Here is a 27417-nt window from a genome sequence, read left to right as displayed (position 1 = left end):
GCATCATAAATCATAATCTATCTACACCGTGGGTTAATTAAACCCGACAGATTTCAACCACGTATTCCTGAGATCATAAGGAGAAATAGTACATTACGATACAAGTGCGAAAAATAGGAAATTACATATTCGCACATGTATCGTACAACGTTTTACAGTACATATGGCCCTTTAAATGTTCGACACAGTAACGTAATATGCTAATTTTCGCACTAGTGCGGTAAAGTAGCGCCATATGTACTGTAAAAAATGTTATATGAGTTTTTGCCAGAAAAATGTTTTAGTTTTCCCAAAAAAAAATTTTTTTTAGTGTTCTGCACACAATACGTTATTAATTTTTACGCCTTGGTGAAAAGAAATCATTACAAGAATTTTGTAATAGTACATTATTGCAGAGGCCGGGAAAGGGCAATTCGTGGATGAGTTTCGTTTCGACAATGAAGACGAATCCACGTATTGCTGTTCCTGCCGAGGCATACATAGTGCTTTTTTCCAAGCATGCGAGGATATTTTAAGCATCATATTTCCGTCCCCCTCCCCAACCATCTCCCTCTTCTCTTTAATTATTAAAAAAATTAAAGGTACAACTTATTCTGCCATTCAGCACCATTCAATATTCGTTCATTCAATAGACCTAATTATGCAATATAAGCTGTATGTGCACGCATGAGATCCTTAAAAAAATATAAGTTATTTAGTCTTTTATTTTATTAAGCAGTATTCGCACGATCGTACACGAGGCACGACGGTCTTACACGAAACGGTTCTATCCTATAGCTTCAAATGATGCTGACCGGGTCGTCCTGACTCGGCCCGCGGCTATATTAATTGGCAGTTTGCGTTTTTCTTAGTAGATACATGTTTTAAAAAAGTAAAAAACAATACAGTAATAACTTCCCGTCCGCTAAAACATGACAATAATGGTTTGAGTTTTTTAAATTTGATTTAGGCCATAATGAAGAATTTCCTGTACTATTTTTGCTACAATAAGGTGAACATTTCCGAGCATATTTAGTGGGTAGGGCCAAGTTCTCCCCCCCCCCCCCCCCTCTAGCCAGGAAAAAGGGGACAGGAGCAACGCATTCGCCCATTCCATGAACAAAGAAAACCAAACGGATGACGTATAAGATAAGCGTTACCATAATATGCCTGTTGCAATACTTGCAATAAGGTGAACATTTCCGAGCATATTTAGTGGGTAGGGTCAAGTTCTCCCCCCCCCCCCCCCTCCCTCTTTAAGGTTATTTGTTTCAAAAATGTTGCTTATATTAATTTTCAAGTAGGTTTAATTAACCTTCTTAATACAGGTTTTTCAACCGTGTATATTCATCATAAGTTCATAAGTTACGTAGGCTTATAAAACTGGAGATCTTGAAACATTTTTTTTATAATTTTTGCGTATAATTTCAAGGGTAATGCGATAATTGAAAATGCTGAGACGTTTACCTATTAGGCTGCCTTCCTTTTTAGTGGTATTGACAGTAACAATAAGCATAGATACTAGAACGGGTTACAGCAGGCGTTCTACATGACATTAAAGCTCTCCAAGAGGCCTCTACGTGTTGGATCTATATCCCCACGCAAGCCTATCAAAAGACCGGGATTTATAGAAAAGGCATTAATAGATGGGATTAATAGATACTTATTTCTCTATGCAATAAATAATTATAAGCATAGAGACTTATAACTTATAAGTATAATAAAAACTAACGCGAATAACAATATGGTAATTCTTGCAAAACAAAAAGAAAAAAGCTTACGAAAAGGATTTTTGGTTTAATAACAGACATTTCTTGTATGCTGAGGGTAAAAATGATCAAACCGTGTCATTTTTGTGTTAAAAAATACACACAGTAAATTCATATTCATTCTTGGGTAAACTTACCTGTCATATTGGCTAGGCCCTGAGGGCCTACCTCGAACCACGTTCCACGTGTTGCCTCCCTGTCACACTTACGTACGAATTTACAAATGCGGCAGAGAGGAAACACGTCGAACGTGGTTTGCGGTAGGCCCTCTATACTCACGAAATTTATGTAAAAACGTCTGAGAAGTATCATAGAAGTTTTTACCAAAGTTTTTACTTTTTTTGGTTTTTTAGCCAAGCTTGTTTGTAAAGCCGACTATAACATTTGCCCTCCAGTCCAAACCTGGACGGTTCCACGGTAGACACTAGACAGGCACTTCGTAGCCCCACGGCAAGACGAGTTACTTACCCGCCATCGCTATTCCGTATTCGGCGCGGGTGCAGCGCCCATTGCGTTACGAGTTACGAGTATTCACCTGCATGTGTACGTGTGCGAGAAACGTTCAATATTCTATTTAAGTATGTTCGGCCATTGTCAATTACACTTTATTTGTACTTTATTCCCCTATTTTAATCACTGCTCGTACAGTGGAATTGCGCGCCGGCATCAGCGGCGGGACAGCAAAACATCAACTATGTAACTTTTTTGTATACTACGTCGGTGGCAAACAAGCATACGGCCCGCCTGATAGTAAGCAGTCTCCGTAGCCTATGTACGCCTGCAACTCCAGAGGAGTTACATGCGCGTTGCCGACCCTAACACTACGCACTCTACCCCCCTAACCCTAAACCCCTAACTTTACTTTTGAGTGGCATTAACGGCAGTAACTTCATTCGGTTCTTGTCTGTCTCTTAATTATTTATATAATGATTCATGTCTTGGAGACCCTTTACATCTCTAAGGATAATTTTAATGATATTTTTTATATAATTATATTTTATCTCTGACACTTACATCTCTAAAGAACTTTAGTATTTGTTGTTTGTATTTTTTATTATAGTTTTTTGTGTTGTTCGACATTAATACACATACACATACATCTCTAATAAAGTATCTAATATTTCATTGATTCCATATTTTTAATTGTAATTTGTTAGGTATTTTTATTGCTCGCAAAAATTTGGCCCCTGTGGCATATTTACGGAATAAATGTTTGATTGATTGATCGATTTTAAAAACTATGCGCGTGCGATAGAGATAGCAAATAGCGCGTCAATGTACGAAATACTTCGTGCTTTGCGACCTTACTGTATGCGTGATGGGGCAACACTGTACTTTATCAGGTGTAACAACCGTTGGAAAATTAATTCTATTGTTTATCGAATTCTCGCTTTATAAATTCCAAATTCAAATTGGTTTTCAAATGATTATTATGCGTAGTGGAGCAGAGTGGCCATCAAGTGTACGGCATGTCTATTAATTAGCACCTTAAAGGTCACTTACAACTCACTAACAAATTTAACACATATCTGTGAAATAAGGATCAAAGTCAAATGGCGTTATAAAAGTTTTAACCATGTGTCGAAAGATGGCAGTAAATTTACTGTGGCTACAAAAATTATTTTTTGATAATACACCTCTATTTCGCTTAAGCGGACGCTAGGCTCCCATGAGCCGTGACAAATCGCCGGAACAACGCGAGGAAAAAGAAGAAATTAAAATATTTATAAAAAAATTAGTTTTAGGCTTGGTTTAATTTACAAGCGTACGCAACTCTGTAAATGCTAATGGCGCGCCAATGGCTAAACCTTGCCACTAATAATACATTGTGATAAAAGTGTGCTAAGTTGGTCGTCACACACGAGGCGATATTGTGCGTGCGAGCTGTAAGCGAGCGCGCAATAAGAAAGCCGATGTGTGTAATGACCATAGCAGCCACACGGGTTTCATACGACGTTTTTCAACACACTTGCGAGGAAAAAAGAAACTTTCATATTAATCAAATTTTAATTGTTAAATCGGTTAGTAAAGGTCTTGCATTCTGTCATTACTGCCTGCCGCCCCTCGCCCCGCCGCCGGCAGCCGGCGGGCCCCGGCGGCGGGCGGGGCGCCGGCTCCCGCCTGTCCACGTTGTAAAATCTACTCGACCAATCTAAGAAGGCTCCGTTTCCACACATATTATTAGCAATCAGTTACCTTCTTAACTTAGTCGGATGATATAATGAAAAAGCACGAGTGTTATAATATACTGAATAAGCACGCGTGTTTAATATCTAGGATTAGAAGACAAAAATCGGTGGAATAAAAACGCCGTTTTGAGTAAGTGTGTTGAAAACAGTTTTTCAACACACTTGTAGTTCTGTCAAAAAGATTTTGAGTGATAAAAAAGCTATTGGTACAGATCCCTTATTATTTATATATATATGGGTTGAAAGCTTATTTAAAGCTGTCTCAGTTTTGCATAATTCTGTGTAATATTCGGAAAAATGTTATAAAAAAAAATGCAAAAAATACGTGACCTGGTTCAAGGTGAATGATTACATTTTATCATTCAAAACCTTTGTGACAGAACTTATGACCTAACTAAGTAGGTAATGGACCTTTGATAGTTCCCGCGCCTCACCCGTTTTAATATAGATGAGTCCTTTGTTTTTCACGTGTAAGCCCCACTTTTTCTAAATGGATTCGGGGCTTATCCTCAATCTCATTTGCGAGATCCGCCTCCGCTCCCCGACGCGAATTACTCAATTTAATGCACAAATCCGCTATTTTTAGCCCATTATTACCTACCGTAATGGATCCCCAATTATTAAATTATTCGTTTGGAGCATTTTGAGGATCAACGTGAAGATTTGTTGAGGGGGAATAAAATAATACAGGAACTAATAAAGCTAAACATAGTTGAATTTATAAGTTGGAAAGCTAAGATTTGATTCGGTAACTCAAAAATTTAATAAGTTGTCGTTCTATTTATTTTTCATACGGCGACAAGTTTTAACGGTACCTAAATAGTTAGTATAGGCCCAAATTTAATAAATTATGTTTCATATGTTTTACTAAGACAATTACGACTTTTTTTCCTTTTGTAAGTTTTAACAAAAAAAAAATATCTCTCAAAAAGCCCATTGGGCGAAGACATTTTCATATTTTTAGCTTTAGTGCACAAATTGTTAGAAATTTTTAAGTCCGTTATACCTACACCTATGTGTCCGTGATTTTTTTCTATTGTACATATGAAAGTCAAAAAATCAGGATTCAAATCGACGAAGTCACTAAAGAACATCATCAGGACTGCTAATTACATTTTTGCAACCGTATTGTGACCTAAAAATCGGCACCTTAAAGAAAAAGTGTAGGTTGCAGCCTGCACAGCCAAACCATCTGATTTTATGCGTAATTACAAAAATATATTTGCTCCCATATATGTTATTTCGACAGTAAAACTAATTAAACTAACAAATTTAATTTTAATAAAACCGGTCAAGGTTTTAATTATAAGATTTATAAGTATACTAAGCATATTTGAGTACAGCGCCATCTATCGGTAAATTGTCTTACTGATTTGCCTGTATCTATAGTCTGGCAAACACAGTTTCAGTCAGTAAGAACCAAGAAAATTATACCTACTCATCCCTTTCTTTTGAGGTACTAGCGTAAGACAAGCAAAACAAAGTCCTCAGACAAACTATGTAAATAAATAAATATTATAGGACATTATTACACAAATATGTTGATTTTTCAGGGATAATTCTTTATCATGTGAACCGATTTCAAAAATTCTAGTTTTATTTCAAAGAATACCTTCTTTCTAAAATCTCAAGTGTAATCTCATAGAAATTTCAAGTATTATAAACACTCACAAAGGTGGTTCACTTGCAAATTAATAATAATAATAATAATAACAGAGCTATATGCTCGCAGGGTGGAAGTGAAATTTGCATAAGACGCGAGTTGGCACAGTGGCTGCTTACAGCCACTGGGTTGAAAGCGGCGTACACCTCTCCACACCCTGAGCCGCTCACGCAATGTTGTCCCCTTGTCGCTCCGTGCGAGCGGCCGTTTTCGGGGACCCATATTGTGAGTTGGCAAGTCACCACCTGCCCATTTTGTCGTGTTTTTAAAAACATATGATCAGGGCAGGTGCCATAGTATTCTCCATAGTCCCGGTTACCAGTCCACTTGCAACTCAACCCAATAGTCTCGAGAATTTGTAAAAGACAGACAATAATAATAATAATTCAGCCTATATACGTCCCACTGCTGGGCACAGGCCTCCTCTCATGTGCGAGAGGGCTCGGGCTATAGTCCCCACGCTAGCCCAATGCGGATTGGGGACTTCACATACACCTTTGAATTTCTTCGCAGATGTATGCAGGTTTCCTCACGATGTTTTCTTTCACCGAAAAGCTAGCACTTGCAAATTAAATTTGAACAAGTTTTTTGTTAATAAAAAAAAAAAAGTTATCAAGGTGTGATTATATTTTTCCTGTAATATTATTATAATGTCCATGTTTCGTAATCATAGTTTTTGTTTGGTAAACCTCGGAGATAAAGGTACACTACAAAAATAAAGGGGTGTTCCACAAGCATTCGATTTTCTTCTTTATTATGAAACTAATAGTCTGTTTTAATAAGGACACTAGTTACGCTCAAAATATTATGTACAACTGTTTCTAATAAACAATAAACACAACATAATAATTTAACTAGAAAAATAGGAACCACCTTTTGAAAGAGTGGGTACTGCTATACATGAATATGCATAGCATAGTCTCTGAATAGAGACTTCAACAAAACAAAATTACAATAACGATAGGTTCGCGAACGTCTTCATTACTTTTTGTACTCGTACCTCCGCCGTTCGTGAAGTGGTGAACATTATCATCAGGGGCGGGGGACAACCGACTGTACTCCAAGACATTAAGCCCCATTTCAGCCTGGCGAGATGGGTCATTACCCCTGATTCATATTGGTACTATGGGAAGGGTTGTCACTCGATACTCGCAGTTTGATGAATTTGAAACAAAAATTCTAAAGAAACTGAGGGCACGCCAACATCGAAAGACCTTAATTATCTGCCTCCCTGTCGCTCGAATATGCGAGAGCGATAGAGATGCAGATAGCGACTTTCGATTTTTCGATGTAAGCGTTAGGCCTCAGAAAGCGCGCGGTGTGGACCTATTCATTCGGTCAGATAGGTGACGATATTCAGCAAAGTTGTTAGCTGCACTCTCTTTACAAGGTTATATTTCTTAATTTAAAACTCTAAGCTCCGCTGAATGAACAGTTACGAAACGACGTTTTACTACAAAAAAAAAACTTCAAGAACCCTGCGGTCCGGGGGGCCTCGAGCCTCAAATAAGCATAAGTATCTCGAACACAACGAAAAAAATGTCGTTATATCTTGCGCCAGCAGAGGGCCTCGCTAAATGTACAGTGTATGCAAATAACTTATTCACAGTCACTACGCAATTAACACTTGGAATGTAGGTACATGCGATGATAAGATAAAGCTTGATGAATATTCCATGTGTCTCATCTCGTAGTGCCCTTTAGTACTCTGTGTGCGTAATCCAGACGCTCTCGATACAATACTGCATACTTTAAGAATTACGTGCTAGCAGATAAGGTTAAATACGTTACCTTTTAGGTACCGTAAAACGCTGCAACTTTGCCTGGATTTTGACGTTTTTTTCTTATATCTGTGAACCTATTTTTCATTATGAGTTTCATGAGTATTAGTCGGAAAACATACCCTATGCCTTACCAGATAAGACTCAAACCTCATTACCTAATCATACTGTATTTCCGATTTACAAGCAATCAAAGTGGCAGGCAAAGTTGTAGGCCTAAGACGTAACTTTGCCTAGGCGGATATCTCCATAAATAATGTGTTGCTATTTGCAATAATATTTACTCTTGTGCATGAGACATTATGCTTGTCCCTGACAGTCAAATTATTGCCATAAGCTTAATACTTTTTTTTTCACATGCAATAGGTAAAGTTGTAGCAGGTTCCACAAACTTTCTATACAAAAATATCGTTAACTGTAGGGTTGTGCCAAAAAAAAATCTATTCATATTGTTAGTTACAAAATAATCAACCAACAAATGTAATATAATGTTGTTTGATTTCTTTTTCTTTTAGTATTTAATAATTTGAACTTATTTTAAATTTTTTATTACAAGTACATTGCAGATACACAATTTTGCTAATTTTCAATGCATTATTATAGTGTAAAGTTCTATTTCATTGTAAAGTTCTAATCACCCATCACCTTTGAACTCCAATTGTAATCGACCCGACACCTGACAACCCAGATTTCGATAAGAAAGATAACTGCAAGACAAATCAAATGAGCTTAAACACAGTGGGTTTATTATGTGTAGTTTAGAAGTTGCTATATATATATATATATAAACATTGCATTGTCACCCAAGTTACATAAGTATGTCAAACACCTCAATTGGTCGCTAATAAGTGGTTGAAAATTAGATTGCAAATTTTGAACAAAAAGATAATTACAAGTAAACATACAATATAATTATAATACAATAAATATACAATTGCAAGTAACTACAATAAAAATATAATAACAGATTGCAATAAGATTTTTTTATAACTTTCATTTTAATACCCATAAGTTTTTTTTGTTAACGTTAGTTTATTATTGCATTGTCAGCAGATCTACATAGGTACCCACACTGAAAGTCGGTGAAAATCGACTTGCAAGATTTGACTTAAACAAACATTGCAAGTTAATAAAAAGCTTGTAATAAATGAACTCATTTAAGCAGTTTAGGCAAGCTTATTTTTACTCTTTTCTGTACATTTATAAAATTCAGCTAGTGACAGCCCTAGACCCAGGCAAAATTGTGTCATTCAAGTTTCAAAAACACTGCCCAATATTGCCTAGTACGTTATTATGCTGAAATCATGTCCTTTTCTTGAAAATATTAAACTTACGGGAAATAGACAGTCTTTACTTACCCTGGGACGTTACCACTTCTCAAAAAACACCTTTTTCGTAGATAAAAATTCAAAAGTTGCGAGACACTAAAAAAATGCTGCCACTCACGCCGACTTATGATACGTAACTGGCGGAGCAACAATGGAGTTACCATTGTAAAAAAATTAAATATGTGTTGCCAGAATAATGAAATTTACTACCAACTGGTAAAAAACAAGAAAAAACTAAGCAAATTCGAGAGATCGTAATTGAAATGAAATAGGCAAAATTGAGCTTAAATGGCAAAGTTGCAGCATTTTACGGTACATCAATCTACGTTTAGTGAAACAAAGCGAAAAATGTGTAGATTTTCTCACGCAACCAATTTAACTACAATTTGATTTTTATTTATTATTGGTTTGTGCTAGATCCAGGACTGCATATTAATAGTAGGTATTAGTCGCCATCAGATATATCGCACCGCTCAAAAATATCTGAAAATACACTTTAATAAACATCCTGATAATGGTGACGTTCAGACATTGTGAAGCTCCGATGAATCTTATGGCGACTACTTATATTTAACTTTATATTGTACCATGAAAAACCACAAGAAAATACGATGAAAAAGTCGCGAGTTTCCATAGTGACACAACGTCGAGATAATCATGGTGTAATAGCACCAGCTAAGACTTTGTCATGTTAACGAGCCCTTTACGGCCTCGTCAAGCGACCGCCCCATTTCAAGGGTCAGGCCGCGATTATGATTTTAAACTGATGTCACATCAACGATGCACCGGAAAGAATTTTACGTAGATAATAGCTATAAGTTAACGAATCCATAGTAAGTTCATCTATCCGTTATTAGTCAAAAGCATAACGACGTAGGTATTTCAAACAATCTATGGACTTACGCTTTTTTGTCTATAGAAAGGACGCTTACCACAAGGAATTTCGTGCATATATTACTGTCCCGCTCGCACAGTGACATTAACAGCCGGTATCATGAGCAATATAAGTACGCACGTGCGATAGAGATTGGGACAAGCGGGACAGTGTACTAAATTCCTCGTTAGCATTTTGCGTCTTTTCTTTAGCATTTTCGAGAGCCTGCAAGTCCATATAGTTTCCAAACCTTCTTGAACTAAGTCTACTAGTAGTTGGTACAGTTATTTTGTCTATGCCATAGTGTGCAGCAATAGCGCGGTGTCTAACAATATATTCACGCATCGCTTTTCATCTAACAAATCACGTGAACCTTCCAGGGATAGAGATTAGATTCCACAACACGGGCCGCGGGAAGACAAAGACAATATTGTAATTGAAGCGGTGTTAAGCGCCGCTACGGAGGGCGCAGGCAGCCATTTCCATCACAAAGCTACCCTTCAGTTTATGCTAATGCCGAGGTTCTTTCATTGTTTTTCAGCTGTTGGGGAGTTAATTTGAGTTTCAGCTCTGATTATTCGTGTCACGAAAACATTAATTACCTACGCTGTTGAGATTCCTTTCTAATTGAGGATTACCATGTGGATGTTATGGATGCCTATCTTTTTCGGAATGTATCGCCATTCGCCGTATTATGTTAGTACTTCCCTATGGAATTTTCTATAGTACCAATAAGCAATCCACTATACTCGCATGTTTATCCACTTTCCTTACGTACCCCGTAAATATATTGGAGAATAAATCCATATATAGTCAAAGTGGAGCAAACAAACAAGAGCAAGTCGGACTCGCCCACCGAGGGTTCCGTCCAAATTTAACTGTTTATTTTATTTTTTTATTATTTACAAATCTATCGTTTTCAGATTTTTCCCTGTACTTGTAGTGTAAGACGATATTACTTGCAAAATTTCATAGTTCTAGGTCAATGGGATGTACCCTATACATTTTGATTCCCTATACGTTCGGCAAAAATGGCCGTATCTTTTTTTTAAGTTAACTTAGAAGTTTGATTTTTTCACAGCTTCAAAGGACTGTAAGGAGTTGAAATTAAAACCATATACTCAGGTATAATGTTTTAATTTCAACTCGATACCTCTACGCGTTTCCGAGATAAAGGGTATTGACAGACAGACAAACGGACGGACCGATGGACAGACGGACGGACAGCAAAGTGATCCGTTTAAGATCCCGTTTTTTTTCTTTTGAAGTACGGAACCCTAATATTGTATTTTGTCTCATTACAATTGCCGATCCTTAAATATATTACTTCACTACTTATGTAGAATTGTTAAATACCAAAAGGAAACAAAAGGGAAAACAAACGAAACGTATATATTTCTCATTTTACTTAAAACGTGAACATAGATAGGTAATCAGCTTTAATCAAATCGGCCGCCCTCTCGCCAACCATGATAGCAGGTATGTTCGTGTTACCACTCGGAATCGAGGGCATAACGGAGGCATCCACGACCCTCAATCCAGACATGCCATGCACCTTCAAGGTCTCGTCCACCACGCCATCAGGCCCCATAGCGCATGTACCCACCGGGTGAAGCAATGAAGTCACCGTATTCCTAGCGTAACATCTCCAGTAACTGTCTGAACCCCATTTCAATCCCCTACATTCTTTCACGTTTAACCTCGCTACTTTACCTCCGACCTTTCGGAAATAAGACGTCTTCGCCAAACGCGTCATATATTTGATCCCCTCAACCATGACGTCTAAATCATTTTTATCCCTATAATAACCTAATTCTATAACAGGACTGTCGGTGGGATTTTTGCTTCGAAGCTTGACTTGTCCTCGGGATTTTGGGTGCAAGAGAACTAAGTTGGTATAGTCAATTTCACTAAAAAAGTTCGCCTTGCCGATTGAAGCGCAGAAAGAGGGATCGTAATTGGTTACAGTTACACAACCAATATTTATAATAGGGGTCAGGCCAGCTCCCATATGAATGTTAAATGACTGAAATTGAGGTTTATTTTCCATGATATAATTAGCTGATGACGTGTTCAATTTGAATAACCCAACTTGAATAGCTGTAGGATAAGAATCTAACTCTGTAACTGTAGCTAAATTTTGAACTGTTGTCTGAAACCCACTTTGCCCTTGGAATATAATAGGAGTCAACATGTGGTCATGGAGATTCATACCAACGGGAAGATCGGAAATGACTTCAATACCCAGTTTATCTAGTTCTTTCTTTGGTCCAATCCCAGACAGCATTAGAAGTTTAGGAGAGTCAATCGCACCTGCAGACAAAACTACTTCTAAATTAGCGAAAATGTTTAAAACTCTATTAGACTTTGTCATTACTTGTATCCCATATGCATGACGCGTAGAGAGATCGACAAGAACTTGTGTGACTCTAGAAAACTTAGCTATATGTATATTAGGTCTATCTTTAATTGGCACTAAATAAGCTTCAGCAGTACTAGATCTCCTTCCATTGGCAAACGTAAAATGAGGTTTGGACGCGCCAAAAATTGCCGATCCATAATTCTCGAGTACTCTTTTCACTCCTATTTCGTCAAGAGAGTCAAGTATCCTCTCATTTATAGTTTCAAATAAAGCATTTTGAACCGGTCTCGATATTGCGACTGGTCCTTCTGTGGAATGGAGGAAATTGTTTTCTTTTAAGACGCTGGGATCAGTCATGCGTTCAAGTTTTTTGAAGTAGTGTAGTAATGTGTCCCAATTCCAACCAGAAGCTATTCGGTCCCACTGGTCGTAATCTGCAGGTACTCCCCTGGCGTAGATCTCGTAGTTGTTGGAAGAGGAACCGCCAAGCATTTTGCCGCGGGTCATGTAGATGGTGCGGTTAGGGTGGCTGCTGCCGACACCTGCGTCAAGCGAGGCCTTGTAGTCCCAGTCAGTGGACGTGTGCGCAAGGGTCGCGAACATGCTGGGTGACTGAAACACAGACGTTTACAAGTGAGACCATTTCCATCTCTCATCTGGTCGTCTAAGGTTTATCAGGATCGCTAAAACGTGTCGTATAACGAACAGAAAAATGAAGATACATGAAGAACACAAAAATTTATGTTACTTATGCATGATTTTGTTCGTTACGGTACATTTTGCGGATAGATCCATTTGGTTCAAATAAATCACTAACAACCTTCTAACAGAAACTCAGTAGGTAATTCCGACTTGTGACATTTTATCATAATCAGTAATCACCTACCTATTTTAATGGTTAAGTCAAGGAAAAATTTAATCGTTAAAAAACATCTTAATTAACATACTTGTATGACATAATAGCATGTGAAGTTAGTGAAATTGAATATACCCCCATAAATTCGAAAAATGGAAGTAAAGTATTACAATGTTTACAAGTACCTACTATAGTTACTTTGGTTACCTTACTAACCATGGTAACCAAAGTATTACCTTACTTTACTAATACCATCTTAAAGCACTTGACATTGACAATCTCAATGTCATTGTCAAATAGATATTTTACATTGATTAATAGCAGCTAGCTAGTCTATAAGATACATAGTTCCTGGTGTATTTTTATTGGCGAATGAATTAATTGCCAATGAAGGTTAAGTCGTTGCATAATGTATATGCGCGCTCGCATGAATGGCAGTGCAACACTGTTATTTGTAAACAAACTGGGTTAACGCTTTGTTCTTCTTGAATAAATTTTATCTTTACGTGTTTGAGCAAGAAACTTAGATATCCTCTTGGAGTTTTCTTAAGAAGAGAAGGTTATTCTTGAAATATTTGCCTTGTCTGTTTTTGCAAGGAGGACCGGGCCACCGGAGTCGCTTTTAGGAGCTTACTACCCCTCTGTCGAAAACCTCGGCCAATGGTTTTCACATTTAAAAGAAGTGAATAAATAGACACAAATAAACGGCTTCAATTATGTTTTTATTCGCAGAATAACGTTTAGTGTAGGTACTATGCGTTATGCGTGTCAACATAAATTATTTACTTAAACACTAAAATTGCGGAACAAAATCATGTTGTTTACTGAGGATATATTTAGTAACAAAATACAAGTTTTTGCTTTGCTACCTAAATGCACCTATGTAAGACGTTTGTTTGTAACGACTTTTTGATTACCTTACTTAATTCCGCATTCTAGAGGAATCTTTTTGTTTGGAGGTCATACCGACTTTGATATTAATAGAAATTCTATTAAGAGGAAAATATAACACAACACTGCGGATCCGCACACCGCTCCGATGTGTGAGCGAGACAGGGCTATTTACAGTCCGCAGAGATTTGATTAGTGTTATGTTAAACAGTCTTACTTTAAAACTGTTTTTCCGCATATCGAATCGAAGTTGATTTCATTACATCATTAAAACCTTGGTCGGATAGGAGTTGGCCAGTTATCGCGAAGGTCATGATCATACTTAGTTGTTTTGGGCAGGATACTTGTTTTTCTGAATTAAGATTATTAGGACAAGGCGACCCGCTCCCGCTGCTTTTAGTGTATTATGTATTATATATAGGGCTCCTGATATCCGTGATACACGCCGATCCGTAGCTACGGGTTCTTAAGCCCGGCGGTACTAAGATCACGAATTTCACGAACACGCCAAGGTACGTACCTCGTACCTGCGTTCGCGTCCGGATTCACGTGACACGCCGTGACCGTGACACGCCATGATACGTAGCCCGTACCTGCGTTCGTGTGCGGAGCTTCGGGCTCGGTTCCGTTGGATAGGTACTTATCGCACGTCTCGTAGTTTCGACACGCCCGGGAGAAAAATAAATAAGGCCTAGGTATTATTGAATTAAGTTACCACTTAGTATTGTATTTTTTGCATCGATTTGAATATAATGGTTATATCTAAATAATTTATGGGGTTATCCTGTTTTTTGTATAACCAGCTAATGATTAATAGTCAAAACTAGCGACCTGCTCGTTGCATAGCACTAATATAAATATAAGGTGTAAAACTCCCTAGTAAGTATCATTATAATTATGAACTTAAGCAACGCTGTGCTACTGGTTGTCATTATTAAATCAAGAGAAGACATTTTTCTCTGTTAAGTATTAATGAAATGAATGAAAAAGCAAACTTGAACTTGTAAAAGCTTGCTACTATCAAAGAATATAACGTAGCCTAAATATAAACAAGGCAATCCTAATCCAAAGAAACAAAAGGGTCTGCAAATCTTCGGTAGGTATGATAAAATTGATAAAGGTAATACAGGTAAACAAATTCAACAAAAACACATGTACGGGGCCACGGAAAAAAAGTACGCAGCTGCAGTTCTTATCAGTTTCGGACTTTCGGGGCATTAAAGAGTACTGTTTATTTCTAGATTGAAGGTATAGTTTCTATTTTCCTCCGTGAGCTTCTACGGGTTATCGTCTTATCTATTGTTTAAAAACCGCAAAGGCGCGTGCCACTATAAAAAAATGGTTAGGCCGCATAGGTAGCGTTTATTGAATTACTACTCTATTGAGCACGGAATAAGATTCATTATGAACTAATACAGAATTCTAACAGAATAGCTGTCTGATCTCTATTGGTGCGTCTAAGGTAGGCGACTAAACGCTCTCAAACCAGCTTAACTTGTGACACTGCGATCCGAAACAAAGATACGTATTCGAAGACCTCGCTTGCACTGGTAATGCGAGCGCACGGCTAGCTAGCGCAAAGGAAGCAATGTTATGTTTCTCGAGGAGCAGGTAAAAAACAGGGCCGGATTTTCACACAAATATATTTGGGTGGTTTTACGTTGTTTAATTTAAAGAGATAAAACATAACACTATTTAAAAAATGTGTACCTACACATCTAACAGAATGGGTTTTTAAACAATAGATAAGACGATAACCCGTAGAAGCTCACGGAGGAAAATAGAAACTATAATAATGACATATTATTGTTAGAGCGTTTTATTGTATGACTAACAAGCTAAGCCAACATACCGGTTTTTTTTTTTTGGAGATAAGAAGTGCAGTTGCACGTGCAGACAAAGATAATAAGATTTGCGAGCGACTTATTAAAATGAAACAAACAATATACATAAGTAGCTGTGGGCTTTACCTTTTATTCGTGAAGTTGAAAGAAGTGACCGCGATGTTTTGTTTTACAAATTCGTGGTATTTTTTATTTAATCTGGAGGGAGCAGTTTAGAATTTTGAACTCACATTCATTGTCATTAGTTACTCCTGACATCATAGTTGGTCTCCTGACACACAGTGTTGTTGTATTATTTTAGCAACTCGTTTGTGTTCCTGCCGGTGAGTAAGGTTGCCAGAGCTCAACGAGGGGGGGGGGGGCGGGTTTAGGGTCGGCAACGCGCATGTAACTCCTCTGGAGTTGCAGGCGTACATAGGCTACGGAGACTGCTTACCATCAGGCGGGCCGTATGCTTGTTTGCCACCGACGTAGTATAAAAAAAATATATTAAAGTAGCTATTCATTGTAATTAATGTTTGGTTCTTTTCATTTATTACTCATTAATATTTAAAAGGCCTTACTATTGAAAATAAATTTTAATTGAAAAGTAATGAAACGGAATTAGAGCTATGAATAAAAAATTCATGATAAATATTTATTCGTAGCTCTTAGAGACCGCATCGTATCTTCACTCAACGTCGCGGGCGGACCGAACCGGCGTGTTCTTAAGATACGTGAAGCCGTGATCACGCCTACACGGATCTACACGGATTCACGTACCCTAATTTCACGTAGCCGAATGTCACGTGCGGAACGGACCAGAAAACCGTAGCCGTGAATCACGAAACCGGGCGCACGGCTACGGGTTCACGAATCACGGACACGACCGCGAGCCCTAATTATATATACTTAGTAAGTACTTCCTCGTACTCATAGTAAATGCACTTATAATTGGCAGTCAGGAATCAGTGTATTTTAGAAGATACAAAAAATTACCCTGCGATCCAAGGGCAAACGAATGGATAATAGCAACGTATTTAGCGATGAGACAAAGAGAATTTTCAAGAGGACGTTGCTTGGCATATGCCTAATAGGCCCTCCACACACATTTTATACGTTAGTGCAGTGCGTGGAGTTAACTTAGATATTAGAGACCAAATAAGAAGAACAGGATATATATGTACCAGAGTCGTTAACTTTTATTGTATTATCCACAGAAGTGACCTTTTCTAAAATGTGTTTGACCCAATTGTTTCTTGAACCTGCACACAAAAATAGCAAATTTCACGAGAATCGGTTGAGAAATGCGACCTGGAGAGGAGCACATCCGGACATACGAAAGCATTTTTGTTCAAGCTCAAACAGACACCTTCGCTTCGCTCAGTCAATAACGTACCACGCTAGCTGGCGGTGGGTCTCCTCCTGCCTCTATGAGCAGCACCTGCCAGTGCGGCACCTCGCTCAGCCGCGCCGCTAGTGCGGCGCCCGACGACCCCGCACCCACCACAATGAAGTCGAATTTCTCCCCATCTGCCGAAAAAACTAGAATGCAGCTAACCCTAGCAAAAGACCGAGTATAGCTCGTATATATTTTTTTAAAGTAAGCCTTGGGATGAGATGATGAATATAACCACCATTTATAGTCCAAAATCTCCAATAGTCCAATATTAACTCGAATATCTTTGTATAGGTGTGACTTTTACTTAAATGATGTAGTTCTGAGGCAAACTAATTCCAATGAGAGTAACTCAGACAAAACGAAATAGAAAATAGCTTTTGATACATAATAGTGTATTGCATGTGATGTGATATACCTATAACTAAAAATACTATTCAACTTTTTGACTAAATTATTATTTTATATGTAATATAAATTATAATTGTAATTTGAATGTGACGTGTAAAATTATTATTTTATAAATAAATTAAATTAATTTAATTAATTGATACGAATTACTAATACGAATTTAATGTACTTAGGGCCACTTGCACCATCCCACTAAGCCGGGGTTAAGCGGTTAAATCCTTAACCTAGTGTCAAATTGTACTAGTAACCATGGTAACTCTAGGTTTAACCGGTTAACCCCGGGTTAGTGGAATGGTACAAGTGGGTCTTAGGTAGTTATTATAGGTACGTCCGCGCCGATACGCGTACGCAAAGCAATATCGGCAACATTACTATCGCCCATACAACAAACCATTGAAAAGGCCTCGATTACAACAATTTCAAGAAGTACTTAAATAACGACGGGTAGTACGAATTGGATAAGTCAAGGTATTTATTATTTTAATAGAACACAAACTCTATTTCAAAAGGAACTTTCCTCATCTTTTCATTGTGGTTGCTCATGGACCGCCCTAGAGGCCTATTAGGGGCCATAATATGATCCACAATGTTATTGTGGCTTGGAATATTGATTTGATAGGTAATCATTATCGCCATGACGAGTTGCACATCTCACATAAGGTAAGTACGAATGTACCTACTACATACTTACATAAAAAAATGTTAAACTTTTACTTGATTCATCTCACCTTTTAACTTGTGCGCTGCTGGCCACCCAATCGGCATTACAGCCTGGGAGATAGCCAGTGTCTGCAAAAACCATCGCATCAGACTAGATCTCGTGGCTATTGACTGCATCGAAGACAGGACGTTGTTCACTGCTCGATTCACTGATGCAAGTTTGATGATCTCAGTATTTACGGGGAAAAACTTTTTATAAAAATAAAGAACCGTTCTATCGTTTATGTCAAAAACACTTTTTTTACATGGAGTTTTAATATTTTTTCAGCTAAAATATACCTAACACTATACACGAGCACTTTTTAATTATTTGAACACTTTTTCATCATTTTTGTATTTGTTACGTAGGTTTCACCTGCGAAATATACAAAATATTAGTTTTACGTTATTCAATATATATCTACGTAGTACACAGTGTTATTTTATTCATAACAATTAACCCAATAAAACCGGATCTCGTAAGAAATGATACACATTTAGTAAAAGATATCGTTCGTCAAGGATTAAATTGTGTTCATCCCACATATCGACAGCAATACTAAATAGCACAAACGTGACTAAACTTAATCAATTCCTATTAATTTAAATAATGTCCATAAGACCATCCCGTTCGGACTTGGTATTGATATAACGTTGTCATCTCTATAGAATACTTGCTTTTAAGTGTAAATGACTTTTTTTCAATTTTCGCGGTATTGCATATGTTTAGGACTTTTAAGTTTGCCACGCGGAAATTTATCTGATTTATAATACTAGATTTAGAAATCATAGCAAGTCTAAAACAATGTCTTATTCACTTAAATATAACATAAAATAAGCATTTGTATCATAAAATACAACAAGATTGATTAATGATAAATATTTTTAGAGAAGTTTAATGAATGGCGTTCTTTATGTACGAAGATTTTAGCAGGCAACACCAAAATTGACAGCAGCTACATTATATGACAACTTGACACTTGACAGATGGTAGTTTTCATTTGGCCCGTTGAGACTATTTTATTCAATTGCCAAAATTAATTCAACGTGGTCTTTTTCCATAGTATATATTCGTAATTTTAAACAATGGATCTCGCTGAAATGACCGCTAATATGTCTTTACAAAAGTAAGAGCTTATTTCGTGTTTATTAGTATTTGAGTTGCAACGAATGCATCTATCGTGTTTTTTTTCCAGTTCAGAATAACAGTGTTTTTGCTATTCCCGTAACATAAGTTGGCTTATTTCTGAATTTCAGTATAAACAGCAGTATTCAAAAGAAACGAGAAGACTATATCGACTGGCGAGAGTATTTCATGGCAACGGCTTTCTTGGCCGCAAAGCGTAGCAAAGATCCCAGCTCACAAGTCGGTGCTTGCGTTGTCAATAAAGAAAACAAAATAGTTGGCATTGGGTAAGTTGAAAAACAATTACAGAATCATACGAATCTAAATTTTTCACTGTATTCCTCCTTTTTTTGCAATTTTTTTGTAGGAACAGTATTTTTATCAAACTTATTAACCATAACATTGACGTAGTTATTAATACGTAATCGCGTTTCGTAATATTTTATATTTTACTGCGTACAAATACATGAATAGTGTCAACACTACATCCGTAAACTATCAATATCAAATCTTTCTTAGTAAGTCTTAATTTTATGATAAAAGATTATATTTGTATACTGATATACTACTGGCATGACCAAGTCTTTTTACATTTCAAACGTAAATTGTATACAAATGTAAAAAGACTTTTGGTCCACCCTGTATTTTCACTGACCTGCATATGCAATCAGGGGCTCATGATATTGTTTATTTTTAATATGGACTACAAAGTTTTATTTCCTGTAACGAAAAATGATAACCAGACTATATAGACCAAAACTACACTATTATTAAAGTCCTGTTATCACTAAAGTTAATTGTGTGCCTTAGTTCATTTATCATAATTCATATTTATTAATAATATGAAGTACTTACCACAATATTCAGGAAATATGTTAGTCACCGGTTTATATATAAATTCATTCCATAATTTTAGTATTAAATTTTATTTATTTTAATACAAGTTAAACTGTCCATCCTCCAAGGAGTACAGGCCTACACTACCTTAAGGACTTGTATCTTGACTGGAATTGTGCAGTTCACATTGACTACTCAGTGCAAGGTTAATATATGACTCGTTAACATAACTTGTTTTACATCACAGGTCAAGTTCAACAAAGACAATATAGTAGTTTTTTTCAAAAATTCTGTTACAGTAATTTATCCAGACCTCGAAAAATATCATTGCCAACTTCTATTGAGTCATTAGTCTGTTTATAACAATTAAGGTCTTATGGATTATAATATACATGTTTTTAGGGTTTAGTACCTAAAGGGTAATACAGGACCCTATTACTAAGACTACTATCCCTCCGTCTGTTTTTCTGTCACCAGGCTGTATCCCATGAACCGTGATAGCTAGGCAGTTGAAATTTTCATTTACCTTTACCGCCCTAGTGCGGTAACTAGCACTATACGTGCATATGTCGAAAATTTAAAGGACCATGTACTGTAAAACATTGTACATGTGCGAAATAGTAATTCGCAACTTTAAAACACTCCCTTCATTCATGTTTTAATTTGTCGCCACTCGTTGTGAATTTCCTACTTTTCGCACTTGTAATCCGTAATGTACTATTACAGATATAATGGGATGCCCATGGGATGTAGCGATGATGTGTTCCCGTGGGGAAAGAATACTCCATCTCCTTTAGATAGCAAATATCTATATGGTAAGTCATTGCTGCATATTATTAATTTCATTTCTTGTTATAGTATCCATAGGATAGTAACTGCTTACTATCAGACGGGCCCTATACTTGTTTGCCACCGAAGAATATTACTATTTGAATGCTATGCATATAATTTATATCACACCATTGTGTACCTTATTGGAATTCATAAAGGTCTATATTACACTGGACGTTTTTGGCGGTAAAAAAAATGAAATCATCATCTAACCTTCTCTTCCTTTTATAGCACTGTAGCCATACAAGCTTTATTGAAAAAAAATAGACAAGGCTATTATTTCTTCCGAAAGGATTTCAGAATCCAATTAATCTCCTAATTAGACTAATTATTCTTTTAACACCATAACGCTGGCAGTCCTCAACTGCGTTTCTCCAGAAACTTCCTGCCTCGCACAGCTAAACTGAATGAACTGCCGCCTGCGGTATTTCCAGATCGATACGACCTTCAAACATCTTAAAGGCCGGCAACGCACTTCCAACCCCTCTGGTGTTGCAGGTGTCCATGGGCGGCGGTACTCGCTTACCATCAGGTGATCCGTCTGCTCGTTTGCCTCCTGTATCATAAAAAAAGGGCTACTTGCACCAATCCCCGATTAACCGGTTAACGGTTTAACCGCTTAACCCTGGGTTAGTGGGATGGTGCAAGTGGCCCAAAGATGCCCTAAGTGACATAAGTCACATACAAAACTCTCACCAGTGACACACAGACGCACATGAGATTGCGTATTTTTCACTTTTATTTCTATGCAGCACATCCAATACAAACCTTACTTTAAAGTGCGAAGGTTGACACCATTTCAAATTGCGATAGCACCACCTGTTTTTTACCTCTACTTGAGTTGCTTTACTTTATTGTTACCTGCATTAAAATCAGATGTGCAATAAAGAGTATTTTATAGTGTATTGTATATGGTAAATAAGTTTTTGGCAAACAAATCGTTGTTAGTACAAGCTTTTATTGCTGACTGTACTTTTCTTTCCACAGGCAACTAATACTCATCGAGACAATTCTAGAAACCCAATTAGGTTGCGTTGTTTTATCACAGAGTTCCTATGGTCCTATGTCTCCATCAGATCAATATTGCATTGTCACCAGAATTACATATATGTATGCAAATTTTCATCTTCATTGGAAACCGAGAAGTAGGTCAAATTTTACTTGCAAGATTTGACCCGTACAAACATACATAGTTAGAAACCGAGAAGTAGGTCAAATTTTACTTCCAAGATTTGACCCGTACAAACATACATAGTTACAATGCAAGTTAAATAAGAACTTGTAAAAATTGTTGTTTGTCTTTCAGTATGCCATGCGGAAATGAATGCCATTGTGAACAAAAATTCAGCAGACGTCAAAGACTGTACCATATACGTCGGTCTTTTCCCCTGCAACGAATGTGCCAAAATAATCATACAGTCAGGGATCAAAGAGGTCATTTACCTGTCAGACAAGCACGGATACAAACCTGAGACGGTCGCATCGAAAAGGATGTTTGACGCTTCTGGTGTGAAATATTGGTAAGTTTACCTCATAAAGCTTTCTGACATTTCTATGGAGACATTCGATTTTGAACCATCATTCCTTTTCGCATGTGTTGTAATTTAAATTTTCATGAATTTATTCACTAAAGGTTTAAGGTCGACCGGGGCAACTATGGGACTATTGCGTCTATTTAAATGTGAATTTACACGATCTCCCGTCATCTAGTGATAGAAGCGTGAGTTACTTAGAAATAAAACGTAACATAGAGGGCGTTACGATCCCAACCAATTGTGTTCGAGAAATAAATAATAGACGCATTAATCCTATAGTTGCATTTAGCCACAGACCTTACAGATTTATTCACTTTATTTTTAGTTTGTTTTACTTACAGTAATCTAGTTCAACTTGACTAGAATACAATTTATCCTAAGTATTATGAGCGCATAAAGCATTGAAATTTTAGGACTCGTAGAGAGTGTGATGACTTGGCAGTATCCAAATATGGTAAAGCAAAACAGTTATTTAATCTTTGTATATAAAATTACAAGCAAAGCTTGTTTATGTTTGTACCATGTTTCAAATTAAGCATGTTACAAAATGCTTGGTCTGACATATCCTGTTGCGATGCATAAGATCCGCGGTAGCAGCATGGTTCCATTTTTATCACCTGTCACTTTCGCACTTACAAACTCGATAGAACGTGACAGGCAAGGTGACAAATGATAAAGAGCCGACCATCATAGGCCTACTGTTTTGGCATCAAACGCATCAATAAATTGTTATGTAATTTGTGTTACGGTTGAAAGACTGCAAATTAGAAGTCACAGGAACATTATAATAACAAATTTTTAGATCCACAGGGACAGTATAATGGGTAATAAATCGGGTTCAATTCACTAATGCTTTCATCCTTGGGATTTAACTGAAGTGGCCTTGTCTATAATTTTTGGTACAAAAAAGTCTGCAGATTTTTGCGTGGGAGGCACGTCAAATGTATGGCTATTTGTACTTAACGTCCAAATAACAATGTCAGATAAACGTCAATCCATGCAATACATACATTGGCCGAGGTTTCTGACAGAGGGGTAAGCTCTTAAAGGGAACTCCGGTTGTTAAATCGTCCAAGCTTTCATCATATCCGCTTTATAGAAGTAAATTGGAACATGTCTATAAGGGCTGATTTCACATGCGAGTCACATCCCTAGTTAGCAGTAACATAGCCTTTTGAACGCCATGAACAAAGGCGTCGTTACTTGTCGTGCCCACAGCGCCAAGGACAACTATAGGTGATATGGCGGATGCTGTCAAAGTAACCTTCACACTTACGAGTAAGGTTTATATTAGCTCCCTTGCGCCCGGGAGCTTGGCGTTTGAGTGTTTATGATATAAAGCGTCCAAAGGGTTAAGAATAGTAATCTTTTTGTTTCAGGCAATTTAAACCAAAGAGTGAGAAGATTGAAATAAACTTCGGTGATATTGACTGGGACAAGATGAGCCCTAGAAAATGACGCAACTATATTTTATTTATACTGATAAGGACATTTTAATAGATATTTTTAATAATGCGTTACCATAATTTGGTAAGAATGTTTGATATTAATCTTTTATGAATATATTTTGACATTTTATGAGAAATAAAATAATTAATTCAATTTTGTAAAATAAAATTTTATTACTTTATGTACACGATGAACAGAGGTACAAATACTCCAGTCACACAACTGAATAGAAAAACAGTGACTGTTTTAACACAATTAATTATGTGGTAATTAGAGTACAAATAAATGTTTAACATGTGCATGTTAAGTTTCAGCACAACCAGTGTGCATTTAATGACAATTTGGTGTATCCAATTATTTAATTATTGTCCAACTTTACACATAAATATACTGTCTGAAACAAAAGTAACGTTTTTTATTCCGTGTTATTCGAACAATGTAAAATAATGTCTAGCGCCCAAGCAGCAGTCAATACTTCGTCGACAACTGCACGACGGCAGAGTTTTAACGATATTGTATAGTACAAACTTAAATATAAGAATTATTTACAAAGCATACCTCAGAGTCTATATTGCGTGAGGTCGAAAATTGCCACACAATTTTATACACATTTTAAACCAGTCAGTAAAACCCCTAAATACATTTGTTTGAATTGAACACGTGAGGCCACACCCATCGATGAAGTCCAAAATAGAGATTACACAGATTTTATACGAAATACTTATTATAAATATCGAAAAATTTACACTAATTAGATAAAAAGGTTATTGTATCTATTGGTGAGGCCATCGGCGCGTGAGGACTAGACTTGCGATCATTCATATCAACATCATAAGACCTTTTATTTTGCTATATATTTTATGTTCCTAGTTAATTCGGTATCATAATTGTAAAATATTTGCAAATATTGCTTAACTTCAGTTCAATTCATGTAAATGGAATTTAAAACAATCAATCCGCTACAAATTAAATAAAAATATCTCACAGGACGCCCTTATAACGGCGGCCCGTGATATGTTCTAAACGACTTAAAAACTATGAAAAGGAACATATTTTCAAGCAAACAACCGAGCCTGTTTCCAATTATAGTTAAACCATTTGTTTAGTGGAACAAAAATCGTGTCACAACGTAAGAGAGTCAATCTTCCACATTTAGACTAATTTCGCATATAAAACTAAAAAAATTGGCGACGAAAGCAAAATTGTTAGTGAGAATTGAGTTCAAAAACTTTCGGTCCAGATATTTGTGACATTTGGATGTTTACTGATATGAACGCCAGTTTCGAATCAAGAGAATTCGATGAAGCCTAAAATTATGTTATGTATATTTTTTTTATAAATAATTATCTGTGATTGGGTATTATTATGATTAAAACATTTCTTTAGAACGAACAAACACATCGCAGTCACTAAACTGCAAATTTTCCTTTATTAGGATCAGTCGGGGATTGTAAAAGACCAAAAAATGCTTTCGTAAATCTACTCGCCTTTTGGGAAATGAGCGCAGTTTAAGCATAAAATAGTACACAGAATTTTACACGTTTCAGCGACGAATCCTAAATAGGCATTGACAATATTCTAAGGACGGGCCTTACGGGCACTAAAAATGGTGCTAGTTCAGCGGTGTCACTTACGAATTCGAGCCAATCGTGCAGTCTAACGCGATAGGTTGATGAGTTCGCATCACGCGCGCGATTGGTCGCAACTAGTTGCGTTAGACTGCACAATTGGCTCGAATTTGTGAGTGACACCGCTGAACTAGCACCATTCTTAGTGCCCGTAAGGCTCACCATATATGTCAATGTGAATGGGTCTCTTTTAACCAACACTATTTTTTTTTCTATTACTAAAACATTTGAAGATCAGTTAGCGAACCTGTAACAATAATTTAGGAGCCGTCTGAACACATACGTCGCCTGTTATTGTATTCGTCGCACTCGCATATCCCATTATTACTGACTACGGACTATCATTCCTACTTGACATATTTGGTAAACGAGCGTTTCTTTTTTTAGACAATTTTTTATGCGACCTTTTTTTGCCTCTTGTGTTATTTCTAGTCAGGATCGCAAGCCCTTTTCATCCTTATAGGAGAAAGTGTCCAAAATTTCCATACATTTTTCTTGTTACTGTCACAATAGGAACAACTCTGGGATATTTTTTTATCCCATTAAGATCGAAAGAGATCGTGATTTGAAGTAGAAAAAAAAACAAGATTTATGAAAAAATACAAAATTAATGAAAGTGGCAGTTTTTTTTAAAACGCTCAAACGGCTCTTCCATGTTAATTATATTAAAAAAGTACAAAAAGTATGTCAGAAGAAAAGCTAGTATAATCTCGGCACGTCGTAACATACAAGTAAAAACTTTTTTGTCTGTTGAGGTGATGATTTACCAAATAAATCAAGTGGTGAGATCTACAAACGTCTACCTGAAATTTGACTATCAGTTTATCGTTTAAATCGATCGTAGTGTTATGAGTGTGCAGGTATTGTAAATTTATCTTAATTTTTTGCAGTCGCACACGTCATTCTACCGCGTTGCTTACGAACTTTAAGCGACAAATTGGTGGTCAGATCGTTAAGGTGCGTCCACATCTGCAGAAGGCGTCACTAGCGGGTCATTTGTATTAATCAACCAGTCGGAGTAACGTAAGAATTGAGTTTTGACCGTTGACGTCGAGTCAACGCTTACAAACACGGTGCCCGTGAGCATTGCGAGAGATTTTAACAGTATATTCCTGATCATATTTAAAGACTAACATGTCCTATAAACTTTTTTTTGGAATTTGCCTAATTTCAGAGTTAAAGCCACTTACAAAATAAATATTTTTTTTATTGTTACCTAGTGCAAAACGCCTTTTTGATGGCGATGTTGCCACTACGGGACCTAGTCCAAATATCCTTATTGTTAGATGTCAAAAGCGACAAGTAACACTTTGCCAAAAAAAAAGGTTTTACAAAAAAAAGTTCAAATTCTTTTCGAGTTACAGTTTTACAAATAGCGTTTACATTTTATGACCAAAACACAAAAATCGAAAAAAAAATTTTTTTTTTTTTGCGGAATTGACCTTAACTCTATATTTTTTTCTTTTTTTGACCTCAGAAATGCGTGGTTAAAATCACTCTGGTTCCTCGTGGGCACCTTGTATATGAAGGTAAGATTATCAGTTACACGGTAGATCTCATCATCATATATATAAGGCTAGATTGATAACTGTAAAAATCAATTGTTACGATACTTTAACTGACTACGGAAGCCTTTCTTAAACATACGCGTTCGAGGCTCGCTTGCCAAATCTGGAAGCATGTTTACGCTTGTAGATCTCCCGGCTGAACGCAGGCGGCGGCTCAGTTGTGGTCGTGCGGCGGGCGCGCGGCGGCGGCGTGGTCGGGCCGCTCGGGCTGCTCGGGCCGCTCGGGCTGCTCGGGCCGCTCGGGTTGCTCGGGCCGCTCGGGCTGCTCGGGCCGCGGCGGCTTGAAGGCGGCGGCGTGCGGGAAGCGCGCCGCGCACGCGCTCACGTAGGCCTCCGTCTCGGCGGCGCACGCTCCGAAGTCGTCTTCCCGCAGGCTCTCCAGGACTTCCACGCAACCCTGGAAATTATTAATTTACGAT

At 37.2% G+C, this 27417-nt stretch overlaps 3 protein-coding genes across 7 annotated transcripts in view; 1 reads left to right on the top strand and 2 right to left on the bottom strand.

Moving 5' to 3' along the window:
* Positions 1-10958: 10958 nt before the first annotated feature.
* LOC133525045 (ecdysone oxidase-like) lies at positions 10959-20319 on the bottom strand. 2 transcript variants are annotated; one of them, XM_061861262.1, is made up of 4 exons: positions 20006-20319; positions 18054-18400; positions 16915-17048; positions 10959-12557 (listed from the first exon to the last, which is right to left on the bottom strand). In XM_061861262.1, exons 2-4 carry the CDS (start codon positions 18160-18162, stop codon positions 10992-10994), a joined length of 1809 nt encoding a protein of 602 aa, XP_061717246.1. In that variant the 5' UTR covers positions 18163-18400; positions 20006-20319; the 3' UTR covers positions 10959-10991. The 2 variants fall into 2 exon arrangements, with proteins under 2 accessions (XP_061717246.1, XP_061717247.1); XM_061861263.1 differs by lacking the exons at positions 16915-17048; positions 18054-18400; positions 20006-20319 and adding an exon at positions 14213-14756.
* LOC133525049 (deoxycytidylate deaminase) lies at positions 18979-24212 on the top strand. Its single transcript, XM_061861271.1, has 5 exons — positions 18979-19151; positions 19282-19437; positions 20714-20802; positions 22125-22338; positions 23733-24212. The coding sequence occupies exons 1-5, from the start codon at positions 19111-19113 to the stop codon at positions 23809-23811; spliced, it is 579 nt and encodes a 192-aa protein (XP_061717255.1). The 5' UTR covers positions 18979-19110; the 3' UTR covers positions 23812-24212.
* Positions 23951-27417, bottom strand: part of LOC133525047 (N-alpha-acetyltransferase 15, NatA auxiliary subunit-like) — a 100468-nt gene continuing 97001 nt past the window's right edge. For all 4 annotated transcript variants that reach the window (XM_061861266.1, XM_061861265.1, XM_061861268.1 and 1 more), the window contains exon 7: positions 23951-27395. In XM_061861266.1, the coding sequence (XP_061717250.1) occupies positions 27153-27395 (243 nt within the window). In that variant the 3' untranslated portion in view covers positions 23951-27152. The remainder of the gene's footprint in view (positions 27396-27417) is intronic.

The sequence above is a fragment of the Cydia pomonella genome, chromosome 14 (genome assembly GCF_033807575.1).
Source record: "Cydia pomonella isolate Wapato2018A chromosome 14, ilCydPomo1, whole genome shotgun sequence".
Classification (NCBI taxonomy): domain Eukaryota; kingdom Metazoa; phylum Arthropoda; class Insecta; order Lepidoptera; family Tortricidae; genus Cydia; species Cydia pomonella.
Note: the sequence above shows the minus strand (reverse complement) of the source record. Positions and strands in the feature narration are given on the sequence as shown.